The sequence below is a fragment of the Molossus molossus genome, unplaced genomic scaffold (assembly GCF_014108415.1).
Source record: "Molossus molossus isolate mMolMol1 unplaced genomic scaffold, mMolMol1.p scaffold_m16_p_17, whole genome shotgun sequence".
NCBI lineage: Eukaryota > Metazoa > Chordata > Mammalia > Chiroptera > Molossidae > Molossus > Molossus molossus.
The window spans coordinates 43,878,311-43,893,845 of record NW_023425352.1 but is presented as its reverse complement, the minus strand read 5'-3'; the positions used below and the strand labels follow the sequence as shown (position 1 = coordinate 43,893,845).

Genomic DNA, 15,535 nt, shown 5'->3' with positions numbered 1-15,535 from the left:
ATTTTTCAAAATCAATTTCCTTTTCATTTTACATACTTTTCTCATTACTATCTTCTATGTTCCTTTGTTTTCAGAGTGTTAATTCTCCCTTGGGCTGCTCATAAATTTTATCTCTACAAGATTGTTTCTTTCCTACTCTATTTTACACATTTCATCACCTTTTTTCTTAATAGCTCTTCCTTGGGTTTTTATATCTCTGTTTTATTCTCTTGTTGTGATTGCTTCCCAAGTTTTTTTTTCTTTCTTTAATTCATGATACATATTTGACTTTATTTTTTATCTGTTCATGGCTGTATTTTTCTGGTATATTTAATATGTCTATGAGTTCTTTTTCCTTTTCTTCAGTTATTTCCCTTGCAATGTCTTTGTATGCATATTCCTTGTTTAGTACTCAGACCTGGCCATGTTACAAGCTATTTTCTGTATGAAATAAATTTATGTCAATGACTCTAGTTTTGCTTTTTTTAATTGGGGGGGGGTGTAGGATAGGTTTTCTTTACTATCACATAAACAATCTGTTCCTTGTGACTATGGGAAATGCCTGCTCTAAGCCTGTATGCCCTAGTCCTGCTGCTGCACACAGGGATCCTGGAATGGCATTTCAGGTTTTCTCTTCACCTAGGAGGCAAAATATATTTTTACCTCATTCTAGGATCTTCAAATATGTATGTATGTGTATATATATATATATATAATATATATATGTATAATCTCAAGTCCTTTCTCCTATATTTCAGCTTGATCTAAATGCTTCTGGCATTCATCCTCATATTTTGTGGTTTGAGCTTTCAGCATTCTCCTTGTTAGAACAAAGATGGAATTAGTATTCCCATGTTGCTTATATGTGATTTCTCAGACAGTGTGTATGTGACAACTTTATACTGCTATTTGCAAAAAAGGAAGTCCTTATTAATCATAATATTAAAATAAATTATATGATCAGAATAATAAATACAGCAGGAGTAAACAAGTCTTGGAACAAATAAAGCCAAAACTGTGTTTAACTACTCTCTTAACTCCCACTTCATCTATAGTTGGATCAGGGTAAACCTCAACACCCAAAGTGAGTTCTGATTCTTCTAAGCTAATCATGATAGTCTTATCCCCCTTCCCATAATGCTGTATAATGCCATTCTTTATAATAACTACTGGTCCATGTTGGGTACTCTCCTAAATTGTTCTAATTAATTCATAACTATGGATGAAGTCCATTTTCTTCTGTAAAACAAAAATGCAAAAGAGTAAAGAGTAGGTTTCATTGCTATTGGCAGCTCCCTTATAACCATAAGATAGTGGCTCATTTCTTGATATTATTGAAGCCTTGAGTTAATTAGCTCTGGAGTCAATCTCTGAATGTCCTATCACGTGACAGTATACATAAGCATGGTGTGTGTGTTTTCTTTATTTTTTAAGTCAAAGTGACCAGTTTTTCATGTTACATGCAACTGAAAGCATCCTAGCTAATGTATTTTAATAAGCACGCAACTCAGTTAATGGATACAGATATGAATAGGCGAGCATTCTGAAGGAGGGGAGGTTACCTTAGTAGCCAATCACCTTCAATTTACATTGTCTATCAGCAAGATATATTTTTCTATGTTTAAGGTACAATATCATTTAGTGAAAGTCAGTAAGGAAACATCTATGGTAATAAAAACTTGTAGTATTTGCCCTGGCCGGTTTTGCTCAGCGGTTAGAGCGTCGGCCTGAGGTCCAGAGAGACCCGGGTTCGGTTTCCGCTAAGGGCACGTACCTCGGTTGCAGTTTGTCCCCGGCCCTGGTTGGGTTGTGCGTGCGGGAGGTAGCCACTCGATGTTCATGTTGATGTTTCTCTCTTTCTTCCTCTCTCTCCCTCCCACTCTATCTGAACAAAAAATTTAAAAAAATGTCCTCGGGTGAGGATAAAAAAAAATTAAAAAAAAAAACCACCTTGTAGTATTTTAGAATCAATAAATAGGCCAATGGAACAGGTAGAAACCTCGGAAACAGATGGGAATTTGGTATAGGACAGAATGTATTTCAAAAATGGTGCTGGGAGAACTGGCTAGCTATATAGAAAAAAAATGCTACCTCACCCAATACACTAAAGTAAAATCCAGGTGGATTAACTAAAGCAACAATGCAAATTAATATTTTATTCTGGAATCACTATATTTTCACTCCCTGAATTTGGTTACTTGTCACTCCACTGATTTCTGCTACCTAATGTTGCTAAGGAAAAGTTTGAGGTCTGCTTAATTATTTTCCTCAGCAGGTAACTTATAAGGTAATATATGAAACTTTATACTACTAAAATATATTTATTTTATTTTATTTTATTTTTGTTACAGATGTTTCTCCTTTTTTTCCCCATTGACACCCTCCTCCCCATCTCCCCCACCCAGTCCCCGGCTTTGTCGTCCACATCCATTGGTTATGTGTACATGCACATAAGTTCTGTGGTTTATCTCTTCCTCCCCCCACCACACCCTCTTCTGAGGGTTAATCATAGCTTATATTTTATGAAATTGAAATTTTTTCTGATTCACTATGTTGGATGTATATTCAAGCATCTTCTAATTGCTTTAATCTGCATTTTGTATGAGTTTTCATAAATATATTTTCCACATTACTTGTTTAATTTACTTTGGTTTTAGTCTTTAGTTTTTTACCTTAGTTCTAAGAGTTTTTTATTTACATATTTTATCATTTTTTTTCTTTAACCTGGTCTTTTACAGAACCAAATCATCTTTGATCTAACGCTTTCTTCTGTTACTAGCAGTTAATTTTCCGTCTAAGTGTACTTTTCATCTGCCATCTCCATGCTAGGTCTTTTAATGTGTTTTATGAGAGAAACATCTAACGGCTGCCTCCTGTACGCCCCCTTCTGGGGATCAAGCCCACAACCCAGGCATGTGCCCTGACCAGAAATCAAACCAGGACCTCTCGGTCCATAAGACAATGTTCAGTCCACTGAGCCATATCAGCTGGGCTATGCTATGTATTTAAAAATAAATAAATATTTGGCCTGTATAGTTTTGTGTTCTTTGCTTTTTATTTTAATTTTTTTAAGTGTTTCATTATATGTGAATGAAGGTAACTACTTGTGTAAGAATATTTTTGGGAGATTTATTTGACATCTTCTACCTTTTCTCTCTCCCTCATACCCCCTGCACCTCTTCTCCTAGTACCATTTAGATCTTAACTTTCAATTTGAAATACAGGGCTAAATATTTACCATTTCAATTCTTTGTTCAGTCATTTCACCCCAAAGGAGATTGTGCAAGGAAGCATTTGGAGCAAGATACTACTGTGGTTTGAATGCAGATTCCATACCTACTGGCAAATTTGTAAGCTTTTCCTCTGGGGATAAGGAGAGATGAACAGGGAAAAGGGGAGAAATGGTCACAGCTAGCATGAGAAAATGCAGGAAAAGAGAAAGACGCTTAATAGTGACTTAGGAAGTTTTGCTACAGTGATAGGTGATGTAACTATCTCACCAATAATTTCAGTAAAAATATTATATTATTCTTGCATGCTCATGAAATTGGAGTGAATTTTATTTTTTAAATATGATGATATGCAGATATAAGCCTTAAGGCAAAAATTGAACAGCTCATGGAAACCCCATTATAGAAAGGTTATTAAAAGATCTCTTACTGTTATTTCTGTGTTTAAATAGTTATTTTTAATTTTGTTCCTATCACTTTTCAAACAAGATTTGAGTGGGTCTATAAATAAAATCAGGGTTACATTAAAACATAATTGATAGTAGTTAGGGAACCATGAGAAATGTACTCAGACATTTAACTTTACTTGAAGTGTACTCCACAAACATGTTTTAATGATACCTTAATGTTTTATTTGGTTGGCTGCTTTCATGGAGCACAATTTTTAATTTTTTAAAAGGTAGAGAAATGTGTTAATTTCCTATAATTTATTTTAATAGGTTTATAGCTTTGCAGACTGCATGATTTTCGCATACTTCTGTCACTTAGTGACAGGATACCTAAATTATATTTCTGTTACATTGAAAGATATTTAATCCCCATTTGTAGTGTTATTTTAACTGGAAAGTGAATGATTGATTGCAGATATTTCAGTATTACTGTTTCAAAAATCATTTTTCAAAAACCCTCAAGAAACGTTGGTGTCATTTATCCAAAATTGATGTCCTAAAATCTGAGATTACTTCAGGTGAATTCTACTAATGAGACAGTTTAAAAGGTCAACCTATGTAGCCCTAGCCAGTGTGGCTCTGTGGGTTGAGTGTCATTCTGTGCATCAAAGGTTGTCAGTTTGAATCTTGGTCAGGGCACATGCCCAGTTGTGGGCTCAACCCAGATAGGTGGCATGCAGGAGGCAGCCAATCTGTTTTGCTCTCACATCACTGTTTCTCTCTCTCTCCCTCTCCCTTCCTCTCTCTCTAAAAATAAATAATAACATATTTTTTAAAAAGATCCACTGTTGAACCTGCTTGTTTCTATACTAAAACTGATAACTTCTGTATCAACCTCTGTATCATTTTCTTTGACTTAAACCTCACCTCTTAAAGATTAAAATAATTTTAGAATTTAGATCCTTAACAACAAAAAAAACCCAATAATTGAAAAAAAAAATTGTCACAGAAGGTATGATACACAATACAACTTAGGATGTGGTAATACATAAGTCTAAAAGCATTTGGTTGCAATAACATTTATTTAATATTAATTCCATTTACTATAACATATTTTATTTAATATTTAATAAAAATAAATTGTAAACTATTGAAATATCTGCCATTAGCATCACATTATTTTGCCTAGCATTAAATACCAAACTTTCGCATTTCAATAACCAACAATATTCGGGATTACCTAGGAATGGAAAATTATATTTTACTTAAAGCATAAATAATCACAGATGCTAATAAAATTAATGGATTCTACTAATCAGTTCTGACACTAAAAGTCAGAATTCCCAATTTAGTATTCATTTCTACAAAAATGGTAAAATCCCCATGAAATACTTGTTTAAAAATCAGTAAGATTTTGTACTGACTCATACTTATAAAGATGCAGACAGCCAGCAGTATCGCCAAATCACACATCACTAGCATTTCCAGTAGGATTTACAGGCACTGGAGGTGAACAGCATCTTGGGAAAAGGCCTGTCAGTGTCATTCACCTGCTCTTAATATGCCTTCCCTTCTCCGATTTCTCTTCCATCCAGTACATCTGTCATATATTTCCTTCTCAGTAGCAAATCGCCTCTATTCCATAATATTTGTGAGATTTGCAAATGATAACCCCTGACAGAGTCATTTTCTATTTGTCCATTATAGTCCACAATGCCCTGCTAAAATCTGGAGGACTGGCCTGCAGAAATCTTACACTGGGACATTATGGCCCAGCACAGCACATTGTCTCGTCTCTCCACACATTACAGCCACTCAGGACTCCATTATTAGAGCTGATGATTTTTAAAATGAGCGATTACTAAAAACACCATTTAGGAATTTGTGTGTTGGATATATGTGACTAGAGTCCAAAGTAAATGCTCTACTATAGAAATCAATGGTCTTAAAAATAAGTTGTACATATATTAAAATTATTGCCTATAAATTCAGTTACACTCACATTTTTAAGCAAATATATGAAATAAGAGTACTCGGTATAGCTTCATATCCAATAAAAATCACAGATGGATGGCTAATATTCAGGATTTCCAAATTAATAAAATGTATTGATTATTAATATTACAGAAAATTACAACTTATTCTTTTCATGATGAGACAGAAGACCCAAAGGTTCTTGTGAATATTGATAGTTTCATGAATGAAAGAGAAAAGAAGTAGAAGACAGCATATGCTAAAGGCTGCTTTTAACAATAAATCCATACTCTTAGTTAATATTAGCAAGTTGGTTTGAAATGCATTTCTCCCACAAAGAAGACTGCTGAGCAGTGCTGTTAGTTGTTTGAGAATTGTGTTCCACAGTCTGAACAGCTCTCTCTCTATATATAGATATGTGTGTATAATATTTAGAAAAACGTTTAAAATATGTAATAGAATATCATGGTCGTTTACAGATGCAGAACTAGAACTGTTCTATATTTGCTTATAATATCGAAGTGCTTACCTTTGAACGCCATCTACGTCCTCTGCTAGCATTTCAATGATTTGAGCAACTGAAAGAAAATCTGGAGACAGAATCTTTTCATGCTCCTGAAATTCAGCATCTCTCTACCAAAAAAACAATTGGAAAATGAGTTATTTCAGTCATATGCTCTACATATTATTCCCAACAATATCAAAATTTGTTCTTACTATTGTCTAATTGCTATTAAGAATTTTTTTTAAACAACAGTCTCCTAGATGATCATTTTTATTTTATTTTTAAGTAAAAGTTGAATGGCTAGTCGATCTATCTTTTGTGCATACTTAAAACTGGGTGATGGTTTTCAATTAACATATTTTTAAAAATATCTATGTATTCCTCACTGAACTTGGGGCTCAAGAGGAGGCAAAGACGAATAAGAACGACTTGCTAGCCTCAAGAAGTTTATCATCTAGTGGGAGGAACAAACCAAGGGTGACTTTAAAACAAAAAAATAAAATGGTGAACCATAAAATGTGGCATTCAGCCTAAAGAAAGGAGCAAGGGCAGGGGTAGGACAAGGAAAGTCTGCAGACAGAAGGTCCAGGAATAGACGTCATGAGATTAGGCGTAGGTAGTGGCCCAGGTGAATGAGTCAACAATGCCAACGCGATGAAGACACAGCAGTTGGGTACCAGTTCTGTGAATATCAAGTAATTCATAATGGTGCCTACGGTACAATGGGGGACTACTTGGACCTAATTAGGAAGTTGCCAATGGAAACCTATTGTGGGATATCTTAAATTTAATAATTCAAAAAATATTTATTGAGTGATTATAAGATGTAAGATACTGTGCAAACAACCATAAATATTTTAGACCCTGGCTGATTAAAGAAGGGCAGGCTACAGAGTTTGTTCTTGCTCATAGAGTCAATGAGGCAGTGTGAAGTTTTTGAGTAGTGAAATGGCAAGGTAAAACGATGCTTGAAGGATGGTAATCTGTAGTAGGGTGAAGGAAAGACAGAAGCAGAGAAAAGGCACATAGGTGGAGTTAAATGAAAATATTGTTAAAACAGTTCAGGAACGAGGCATTGGGCTGTACTGGGCTCCATGCAGTGTTAGTGAAAAGAAATGGGTGAATTGGGGCAAAATACTCTGTATGGGGAACTAAAACAGGGAAAAAGGATGGAGACTCTGAGTTTCTGAAATAGGCTCCTAGCAGAATAGGGCTTCCAATAGTACAAATGCCCCTCTGTATGACCTAGACCAAGCATCCTCTCCAGATGCAGCAAGTACTAAAAGTCTTGAGGCCGACACAACTGGGCCCAGTGCAGCACCTGTGAAGACAGTCTAGTTTCAGCTCCTGCTCACCTCTCAGTCAAGTTCTGTGGTTCGCAGTAGTCTGCAAAACCATACATGGTTCTCTCATTACACAGAATAGAAATAGGAGTTTTTCAAGATGATACTAGTTTTAGAAAGGCAAGATAATGAGTTTGGTTTCAGTGGTTGAGTTTAAGATGGAATATGACTTTTAAGGAAGAAATGTTTAGAGGTTAATTAGAAATGCTACAGTCAGACAGGTCAAGTTTGAAGATCCTGGTTTAGGAGTCACTGCAAGTCTGAGAATGGATGAAACTGTCCAAAGCCAGAGCAGGAAGACAAGAGCTATGAACAGGGATAGAAGAGGAGACAGACACAAAGTAACAGCAGCAGCTCCATAAAAATCAAGGGCTGTGAGGTTTTGGGGAGAGAAGGGGGCAAATGTTTTCAATTCAACAAATAGTCATGTATCCTTCCATGTATGTAGACTTCACTAAATAAAAAACAAAAACAAAGAAATGTTTTGTTATAGTAAACAAGACCATGTCCCCAAATTTTCCTTATTCTTTTCCCAGAGCAGAAAAATCCCAAAGCTACCATTATTGGTAATGGTAAAACGCTTAATGTTTGTATTTAAATTAGGTTATTATATTTTTATTTTTAAGATGTAATTTAGAAATAAAATAAGTTACTTTGTTAGCTATCATTTTGCAATCTAAGGTTAGCAAATTAACCTAAACTAGGTCATTCTATTAGATTATAATCTCAGTAAGATAAAAATACCTTATTACCTAATACATAATACCTTGCATCTAGTAGGCACTTTGATCCTTGGAAATTGAGTTAAATGCACTCAGTTTTTAGGTAGGATAGTATTTTAGTACACAATATATGGCTATAGATTTGTTTAAATGTTTTTTGGTCATATATATTTTTTATTAGTAGCAGTAAAGTATAATTATTCCTGCACTGTCAAGCCCATTAGATTATAAATTCCTCAGGGACAGTCATTCCATCTTTTACTCCCTTTTAGAATTCTGCAGATCCTAGTTATGTCAACATGGGTTGTTAATAGGCTGCCTGAATTCATCTCCATCACATGGTGACACTGTTGGATGATGCAGTATGAGGAAAAGCAGGGCTTGGATTTGGAAATCTCAGGCGGTTCGACTACTGATTAATTTTGTGACTTACAGCAAGTCATTTGAACCTAAATTTGGATTCATGCTAAAAATCATTTTGATATGTTTTAATACACACAAGATTGCTATCATTATTAATAATGAATAAAGATATACATGAAAAGTACATTATACAGACATTCAGATCAATTTTATTAGATTTAAAATTTTTCTGGAGAGGAAAAAAATAGGTCATACGGAACTATATGAAAAAGAATACAATAATCTTAACCTTTTGTATAACAATAATTCCAGCTAAAATGCCTAGGATTAGTGCTTCATTTTTTACTAAAACTTGATAGCTTACGATAATCATCTGGTAGGAGGGTTTGCCTCTGGTTTCTTGTTTCTTTGTTTTAAATTGAATTCCTGGACCTATTTTAAACTAGAGCGCTTTTTGTTTGTTTGTTTATACATTGCCTTGCACTAGAAAGGATATAGGGTGGTTAAAAATCCTTAATCTTTTAATACATACATTCTAATTTGTACAAATTGAAGAGATAATAGAAAATTCACAAATAGTCTAATAAAAATGTGGATATGTAATTGTGGCCTTCTCTGTAAAATTACAGCTTTTACCAGGAAAAGCTGTAAGCTAAACTGCACTGTAACTCATTTTACTCCACCACCTGGTGGATTTTAGCAGTTATTCCAGAAGCAATAAAATTGAAAGCCTGATATTATTTGCCAGATAATCTTTTCTGTGATCTTTCTCTCTCAAGTCACCTAAACCTTCCACATTGTATATATGTCTTCCTTCTAGAATTTAAAGGTTCTGGGAGAATCTTTGTATCTATCCCTGGTAGTGTCTGAAAAGATTCTTAATGAATGTTCATTCAAAGAAAAATAGATCTCACCAAAGATGACTACAGAGGGGTTTCACTGTCATAGAATGATCTACAATTTCCACATTTTTAAAGACTTTCTTCAAGCCTGAAAATAAAAGAACTAAGGAGCAGCACTGTGTTGAACCTGAGGCAAAAGGGGGAAAAATCGGTAAAACTAATGCTGTCTATTTAAAACTTCGATCCATTAGAGATTTTTTTGGCATTAACTTTGATTTTTTTAAAAAATATTGTATTAAAATGTCTTGACTACTGAATTTTTTGGCATCTCTTAAATTTTGTATCCAAGGAGAGTGTCCCATTCACCTTACCATAGTCCTGACCAGGCTAAAGAGCCAATTTAAAAAAAAGAAGAAAAAAAAAGTTGAAAGAAGGGTAAGTTAAAGCAATAGCTAATTCTTTAAAATTAATTAATTAATTAATAATCAGTAATTAATTAGATGGTTAATAAAATAGGTAGATTTTTGGCAAATGTGATTAAAATGAAGAAAAAAACATATACCATATAAGTGGAAATACATTAAGAAATTACAAGAAAATGGGTGATTTTGTACGAATACATAAATTATCAAACTTGACCAGGAGTAAGGGAGAAAATGGAACTGACCAAACATGAACTAAATTGGAAGTCTACTTATTAAAAAGACACCATGCTCAGTAGTTTTATGCTTGAAATTCTACCTAACAAGAACACACACATTCTGTTAAGTATAATAATTATAGACTGTTGATAATTCATTTTTAAGAAGCCAACATAATCTACACACAAAAACCTGAACTAGCATAAAAAGAAAATTGTAAACCAAAATCATTAATACATTCAGATGCAAAAATTCTAATTGAAATACTATCTTAGAAAATTGAACCCAGAAATGTACTAAAAGAACAATAAACTGTCATTGTGACCGCATTAGTTAAGTTCAGAACTGCAAGGATGGATCATCATAAAAAACTCTAATGTAATCTTGTATGTATATAATCGTATGTAGGAACTAAATCTTTAGCCCAGCTGGAGTGGCTTAGTGGACTGAGTGTCATCCTATGGACTGAGGGTCCCGGTTTAAGTCCTGGTTGCATTTCTGGTTCGATTCCCGGTCAGGGCACATGCCCGGGTTTCAGGCTCGATCCCCAGTGGGGGCTGGGCAGGAGGCAGCTGATTGATGTTTCTCTCTCACATTGATGTTTCTATCTCTCTCCAAAAAATCAATAAAAATATATTTAAAATTTTACATTAAAAAATCTTTAGTTCCATTGCATTGCATTTATAATGTGGGAAGGATTTAATTTTTTGAATTTGAAGGTTTCCAATAAATCTTTTTTATCAACTCCTGTTATCAAACTTTTGATAGTTTATCATAGGTCCTATGCCTTTCTTATTATATTTATAACCAAGTATGCAGTTTAATCAAGTTTTTATCATTTTCATTTCTAATTAATTTCTAATATAGAGAAAAGGAACTGGCCTTATATATTTATATGTAACCACCTCATCAAATTTATTATTAGCTCAAAGTATGTTAATACAATGTCAAGTTTCTTAGGTATACAACCATATAATCTTCAAAGTTTTTTTTTATTTCCTCATTTCTAATATTTAAGCCACATATTTTGTTTTCTTACTTTATTAATTAGAACCCCTATAGTATGTTGAATTACAATAATGTTACTAGCCAGAATTTTTTTTTTTTATTTCCTGGTTTTCATATGAATGGCTTCAGTATTTCACCATTCGATATGATATTTGGCAAACAATGTCTTCATGTTAAGCTATTCTTTTTCTATTTGTATTTTACTGAAGTTTTGTCGCTGAATTCTAGCAATACCTGTTCTATATTATATAAAGTCTCCATTCTGTTCCATTGACTATTTTGTCCATTCTTGTGCCCATTCAAGTATATATATATAAAACGTTATAATGTGACAGCGGCAGTCAGTTCATTCTCTGTAAGAACAGAGAGGACAGTTTATGTAGTAAATGACGCTAACTTAATTGATGGTTCATATCTAGAAGAAAACAAAATGAGATCTCATTTCAAATAAACAAAATACATCTATCAAACATTAATGTTAGCTGTGTTAAAAACCTAACTTTAGTATATTAAAACTTTAAATATTAGAAAAATATTGGAGATTATTTGTGCAACCTGAAAGAGAGGCTGGAGGGGGGAGAAGAAACAGAACGTTTTAAATAAGACAGGAAACCCAAAGACCAGCTGTAAGAAGGAAGGCAAGCCCACATGTTTGTCAGGAGCTCCACGCCCACAGCCAGTATGCCCTGACCTTCTCAGTGTCTGATACTACTGTATATTAACATTTTGAAGTACATTAGTACCGTTTCTCAACAATATTTTAAGCAATATTTTGGCATCCTCTCCTTGGCCCCGCACAGGTTGATCTACACTATGTGCTATGAATGGCTTCAATAAATACTTCTGGAGTAATTTTGAAATTGCGGAAACTTCATCATTTTGCTGTTCAAATTGAGCCCAAAGTGTTTCTCTCCAACCTGCCAATAATAGAGCGGGGGCTGTCTTCCAGGTCTGTCGAGACCATCTAAGGTACACAGAATTGCCGATGGCCTCCTCCATGACACGCTCTAAGACAAATGACATTCATTTTTCCACTCAAGATTATGTAAGTGTCTCCTGGGTTGGTAAGGCCCTGAATGCATTGAGTAAATGTCATCTATCGGGGATATGGTGATGCCAAAAGACATTATTCAGAAGAAGCAGTTGGGTGGGAAATAACCATTTACATTTTCTTTTAGGTCTCTAATGTAAGTTGAGTATAGTCTTTTTAAGTATACTACTTAAATAATTATATTTCCCAAATAGTATTTTTGAAGCTATTAATAGTCAGTTTATAAGCAAACTAATGATAGACTGATGACTGAATTCTTAGTATTCATTTGTAAATTCATTTACAAATTTACTTGTAAACTCCTTTCATTTACACATATGTCTACAGCAAATATTTATTTTCAGAGTTCTGTTATTTTTCTGTTCTTGTGCATTTCTACAGATCCCTGCTACATGTTTAGTCTTACCTTTTAGAGGGAGGCATTTACTCCAGGATTATTAAAGTACCTGGAATGTTAAATTCAGAAAGTTGGCAAGAAGAGTTTATGCAATGTTATAGGAAAAATATTTTTCTGGACCTGCATTGCCCATCTGCTTGTTCACAGTGTCTCACAGAGTAGATTTTAGTCTACGATAACTACCTCTCCTGGCACACGTCAGACCACCTACAATTTTAACTAGTTATATTTTATTAAGTGCCTACTATGTGATTGGGATAATTGGTTGTTTTTATTCTAGGTACTGGCAACAAACAACAAATGGGAAACCTGAGACTACTGGAAGCTTATGTTTTATTTCCAATAGACTTGGCAAGAAAAGAAAGATTTCTCACTACTGCTTGGCTGAAATGACTACATGGTCTACTGGTTAAGTCAATTTGGATACCAAATTTATTAGAAATGACACCATAGGGACCAGGTCTCCAGGGATCAACTCTGGAAAGAATCTGATCTGAGAAGAACCTTTCAGTATCTAACTGAAAAGCCGTGGCCTTGGGAACAGACTTCAAGAGAGAGAGGCTTTCGCCATCTTTTCCATCTAACCCCTGACCCCTCCAGTCAGCACAAATGGGTGGCTGGCAGAACTTGTCCTTCTAATGAATGACACAGCTCTATGGATTAACTCTCTCCTCTGTGAACTACAGGAACTCTGCTTTCATTAGGGAAAAAAACCAAACCAAAACAAAAAAAACGGAGTTTCCACCATGCAGCGTATGTTAATCTTAGTAACTGAGCACAGCTGAGTCCAAGGTCCCACTGGATTTCTCCCATTCGTCACTAACTGAAAGATTTAGTGTAGCCTGAATTATCATAGGGAAAACTGCTCCTCCATGAAGTTAACAAGTGTGTCTACTGACAGTGCTAACATGGTAGATAATCATCTAAGGTCTATAACTAGCTCATTCATCTGACTCATCACCCATTATAAAAAGTGAATTTTCCCCCTGGAGCATGGCACTTCTTTGCATCTTTAAAAAAATAGTGGGGTGTTTCTTTCTTTCCCCTTTCTTAAAGACAGAGTCATTAAGACCTCAAATTATCAGTCTTCTCAGAAAAGATATCTACCTGGACAAGGATATGTAAATGTATTGTGTGTTGTCACAACTTAGTTTTTGTATATATTTAACACAGTTTTATTGGAAATTTTCCTATGCCACTTTTGAAATTGTATTACTTACATTAGAGATCACAAGGGAGTAACTGGCTTAGTAACCAGTTTATCACATTAAAATGTGTTTTTAAAATATGCTAATTTCGAAAGGCTCATAGGAGACAGCATGCCTTAGCAGTCTGCATATGGTAATGGCAGACTCTGGATTGGGAACGACTGTATATCTCTGAGCAAGGAACAGAATTATTGGCTCTGTGTTTCTTCATTTATAATATTGCAGCTCATACTTCTCTTCTGCATACAGGACATTGTTTAGGCAAATATGGGAGTTGAGCATACAGTGTTAATTAGAACTTTTACTTTTGGGGCCTTTAAAAAATTCATAGGAACAACATGGTGGACTCAGGGTGTGAAGACAAACATTTTTTAGTACTATCTGGCATAGCAGATATGTCCTTAATAAATATCTCAGGATACTAAGCTTATGAGCAAGTAAAATTACCTAAAGCCCATGTATTACTGAGAGCTGATGTTGGGAGGAGCCTAAAAATAAATCTTTATTGTGTACAGGAAACTGGGGCCCAAGGGGGTTACATAACTTTCCTGAAGACAAGCTGGTGATGAACGTTACCCTAAGGTCGACCTTCCAGGTGTTCCTCCTTTGTCCTACCTTTTATCTTATCGTGTATTTATTTATTTAGGGAAATGGTAAAACAATAAGGAGAAAACCACGCCCAGCCTTCAAACAGTAATCAATCCAGTATCAATGAAGAGTTATATTCCCTGACACCTTTCAACAGTCAGAACTGTGATCCCTGAAAATGAATTGGTAGAAATTTCCAAAAGGGACTGACTGGTCCACTTAAAATTCCAAGAACCCTTCACTGGTGCAGAGAATCAGGGAGAAGCGCGCAGTTGTGGGGTCGTCTGGGCCTGAACCCCAGGCATCCAATGGAGGCATCGCCGCAGTTTACAGCCCGGGGCTCCAAGGGCGGCGCGCCGGGCGGTGCCTCCCGGCCCCCCGCGCAGCCCCAGCTCCGAGGCCTCCCGGCCTCCGCTCGCCCAACCCGGGCCTGGGCCGGCTGCCCGGGACTGGCCGGCGGCGTGCGCTCCGGGGTCGCGGGTACCGGGCAGGGGCGACGTACCTCCGACTCGGACGAGTTTCCCGCCGGGTCCACTGCTGCCGCGGAGGTTGTCCCCCGGACAGTGGTCCCCAAAGCAGTCGCCATGATCTTGCCCCGGCACCGCGGCCCCTCGTCGCCTAGGAAACCGGGGCGGGGCCGGGGTCCCAGGGCCGTGGAGCGGATCCCAGCGCCCAGCAGCTTCCGGGGCCGGAGCCCGGGCCGCACCTGGGAAAGGGCTGGGCCCTGGCGGTGGGCACGGGAGGCTGGGGCGAGGCCCGCGGACGTGCTCCGAAGGTCCTCGAGTCTTCGGGGAGAGACAGACGCTTTTTTAATAAGAATGAAAGCCAGGAGAAAGAAAATAATCCATTTAAACAACAGCAATTTAAATGAGCTGATATGTGAAGTTTTCTAATGCCAATACATTAAGTTCTCATTAAATATTTAAGTGAAATATATTATTGGAACTTTATCATTGATTGACATTTGATACTACGGAATAACTGCTGTTTTAAGGTGCTGTGATGTTATTTATGGCTATGTTCAGAAAGATAATAGTGTCCTTTCAGAGGTGCAGACTGAAAATTTTTTGATGGTGAAATGATATAATGTATGGATTTACTCCAACATAACAGGGGAGGAGCATGGGGAAAGGGTGGAGGTACAGTAGATGGATCAAGATCGCGTACATGGTGGAGGGGAGGTGGTCATTATATTATTCTTTCTACTGTAGATAGGTTTGAAATTTTCCATAATAAAAACATTTAAAAAACAATATAGTGCCCTGGCTAGTTTGGCTAAGCTGTTGGAGCGTCGG

At 36.1% G+C, this 15,535-nt stretch overlaps 1 protein-coding gene across 1 annotated transcript in view; it reads right to left on the bottom strand.

The window, feature by feature from the left end:
- CABCOCO1 (ciliary associated calcium binding coiled-coil 1) overlaps positions 1-14,826 on the bottom strand; it is a 110,815-nt gene extending 95,989 nt beyond the window's left edge. The window contains exons 1-2 of the mRNA XM_036265559.1: positions 14,743-14,826; positions 6,102-6,205 (exon numbers count right to left, since the gene is read on the bottom strand). Coding sequence (XP_036121452.1) covers positions 6,102-6,205; positions 14,743-14,826 — 188 coding nt within the window. The remainder of the gene's footprint in view (positions 1-6,101; positions 6,206-14,742) is intronic.
- Positions 14,827-15,535: the final 709 nt, after the last annotated feature.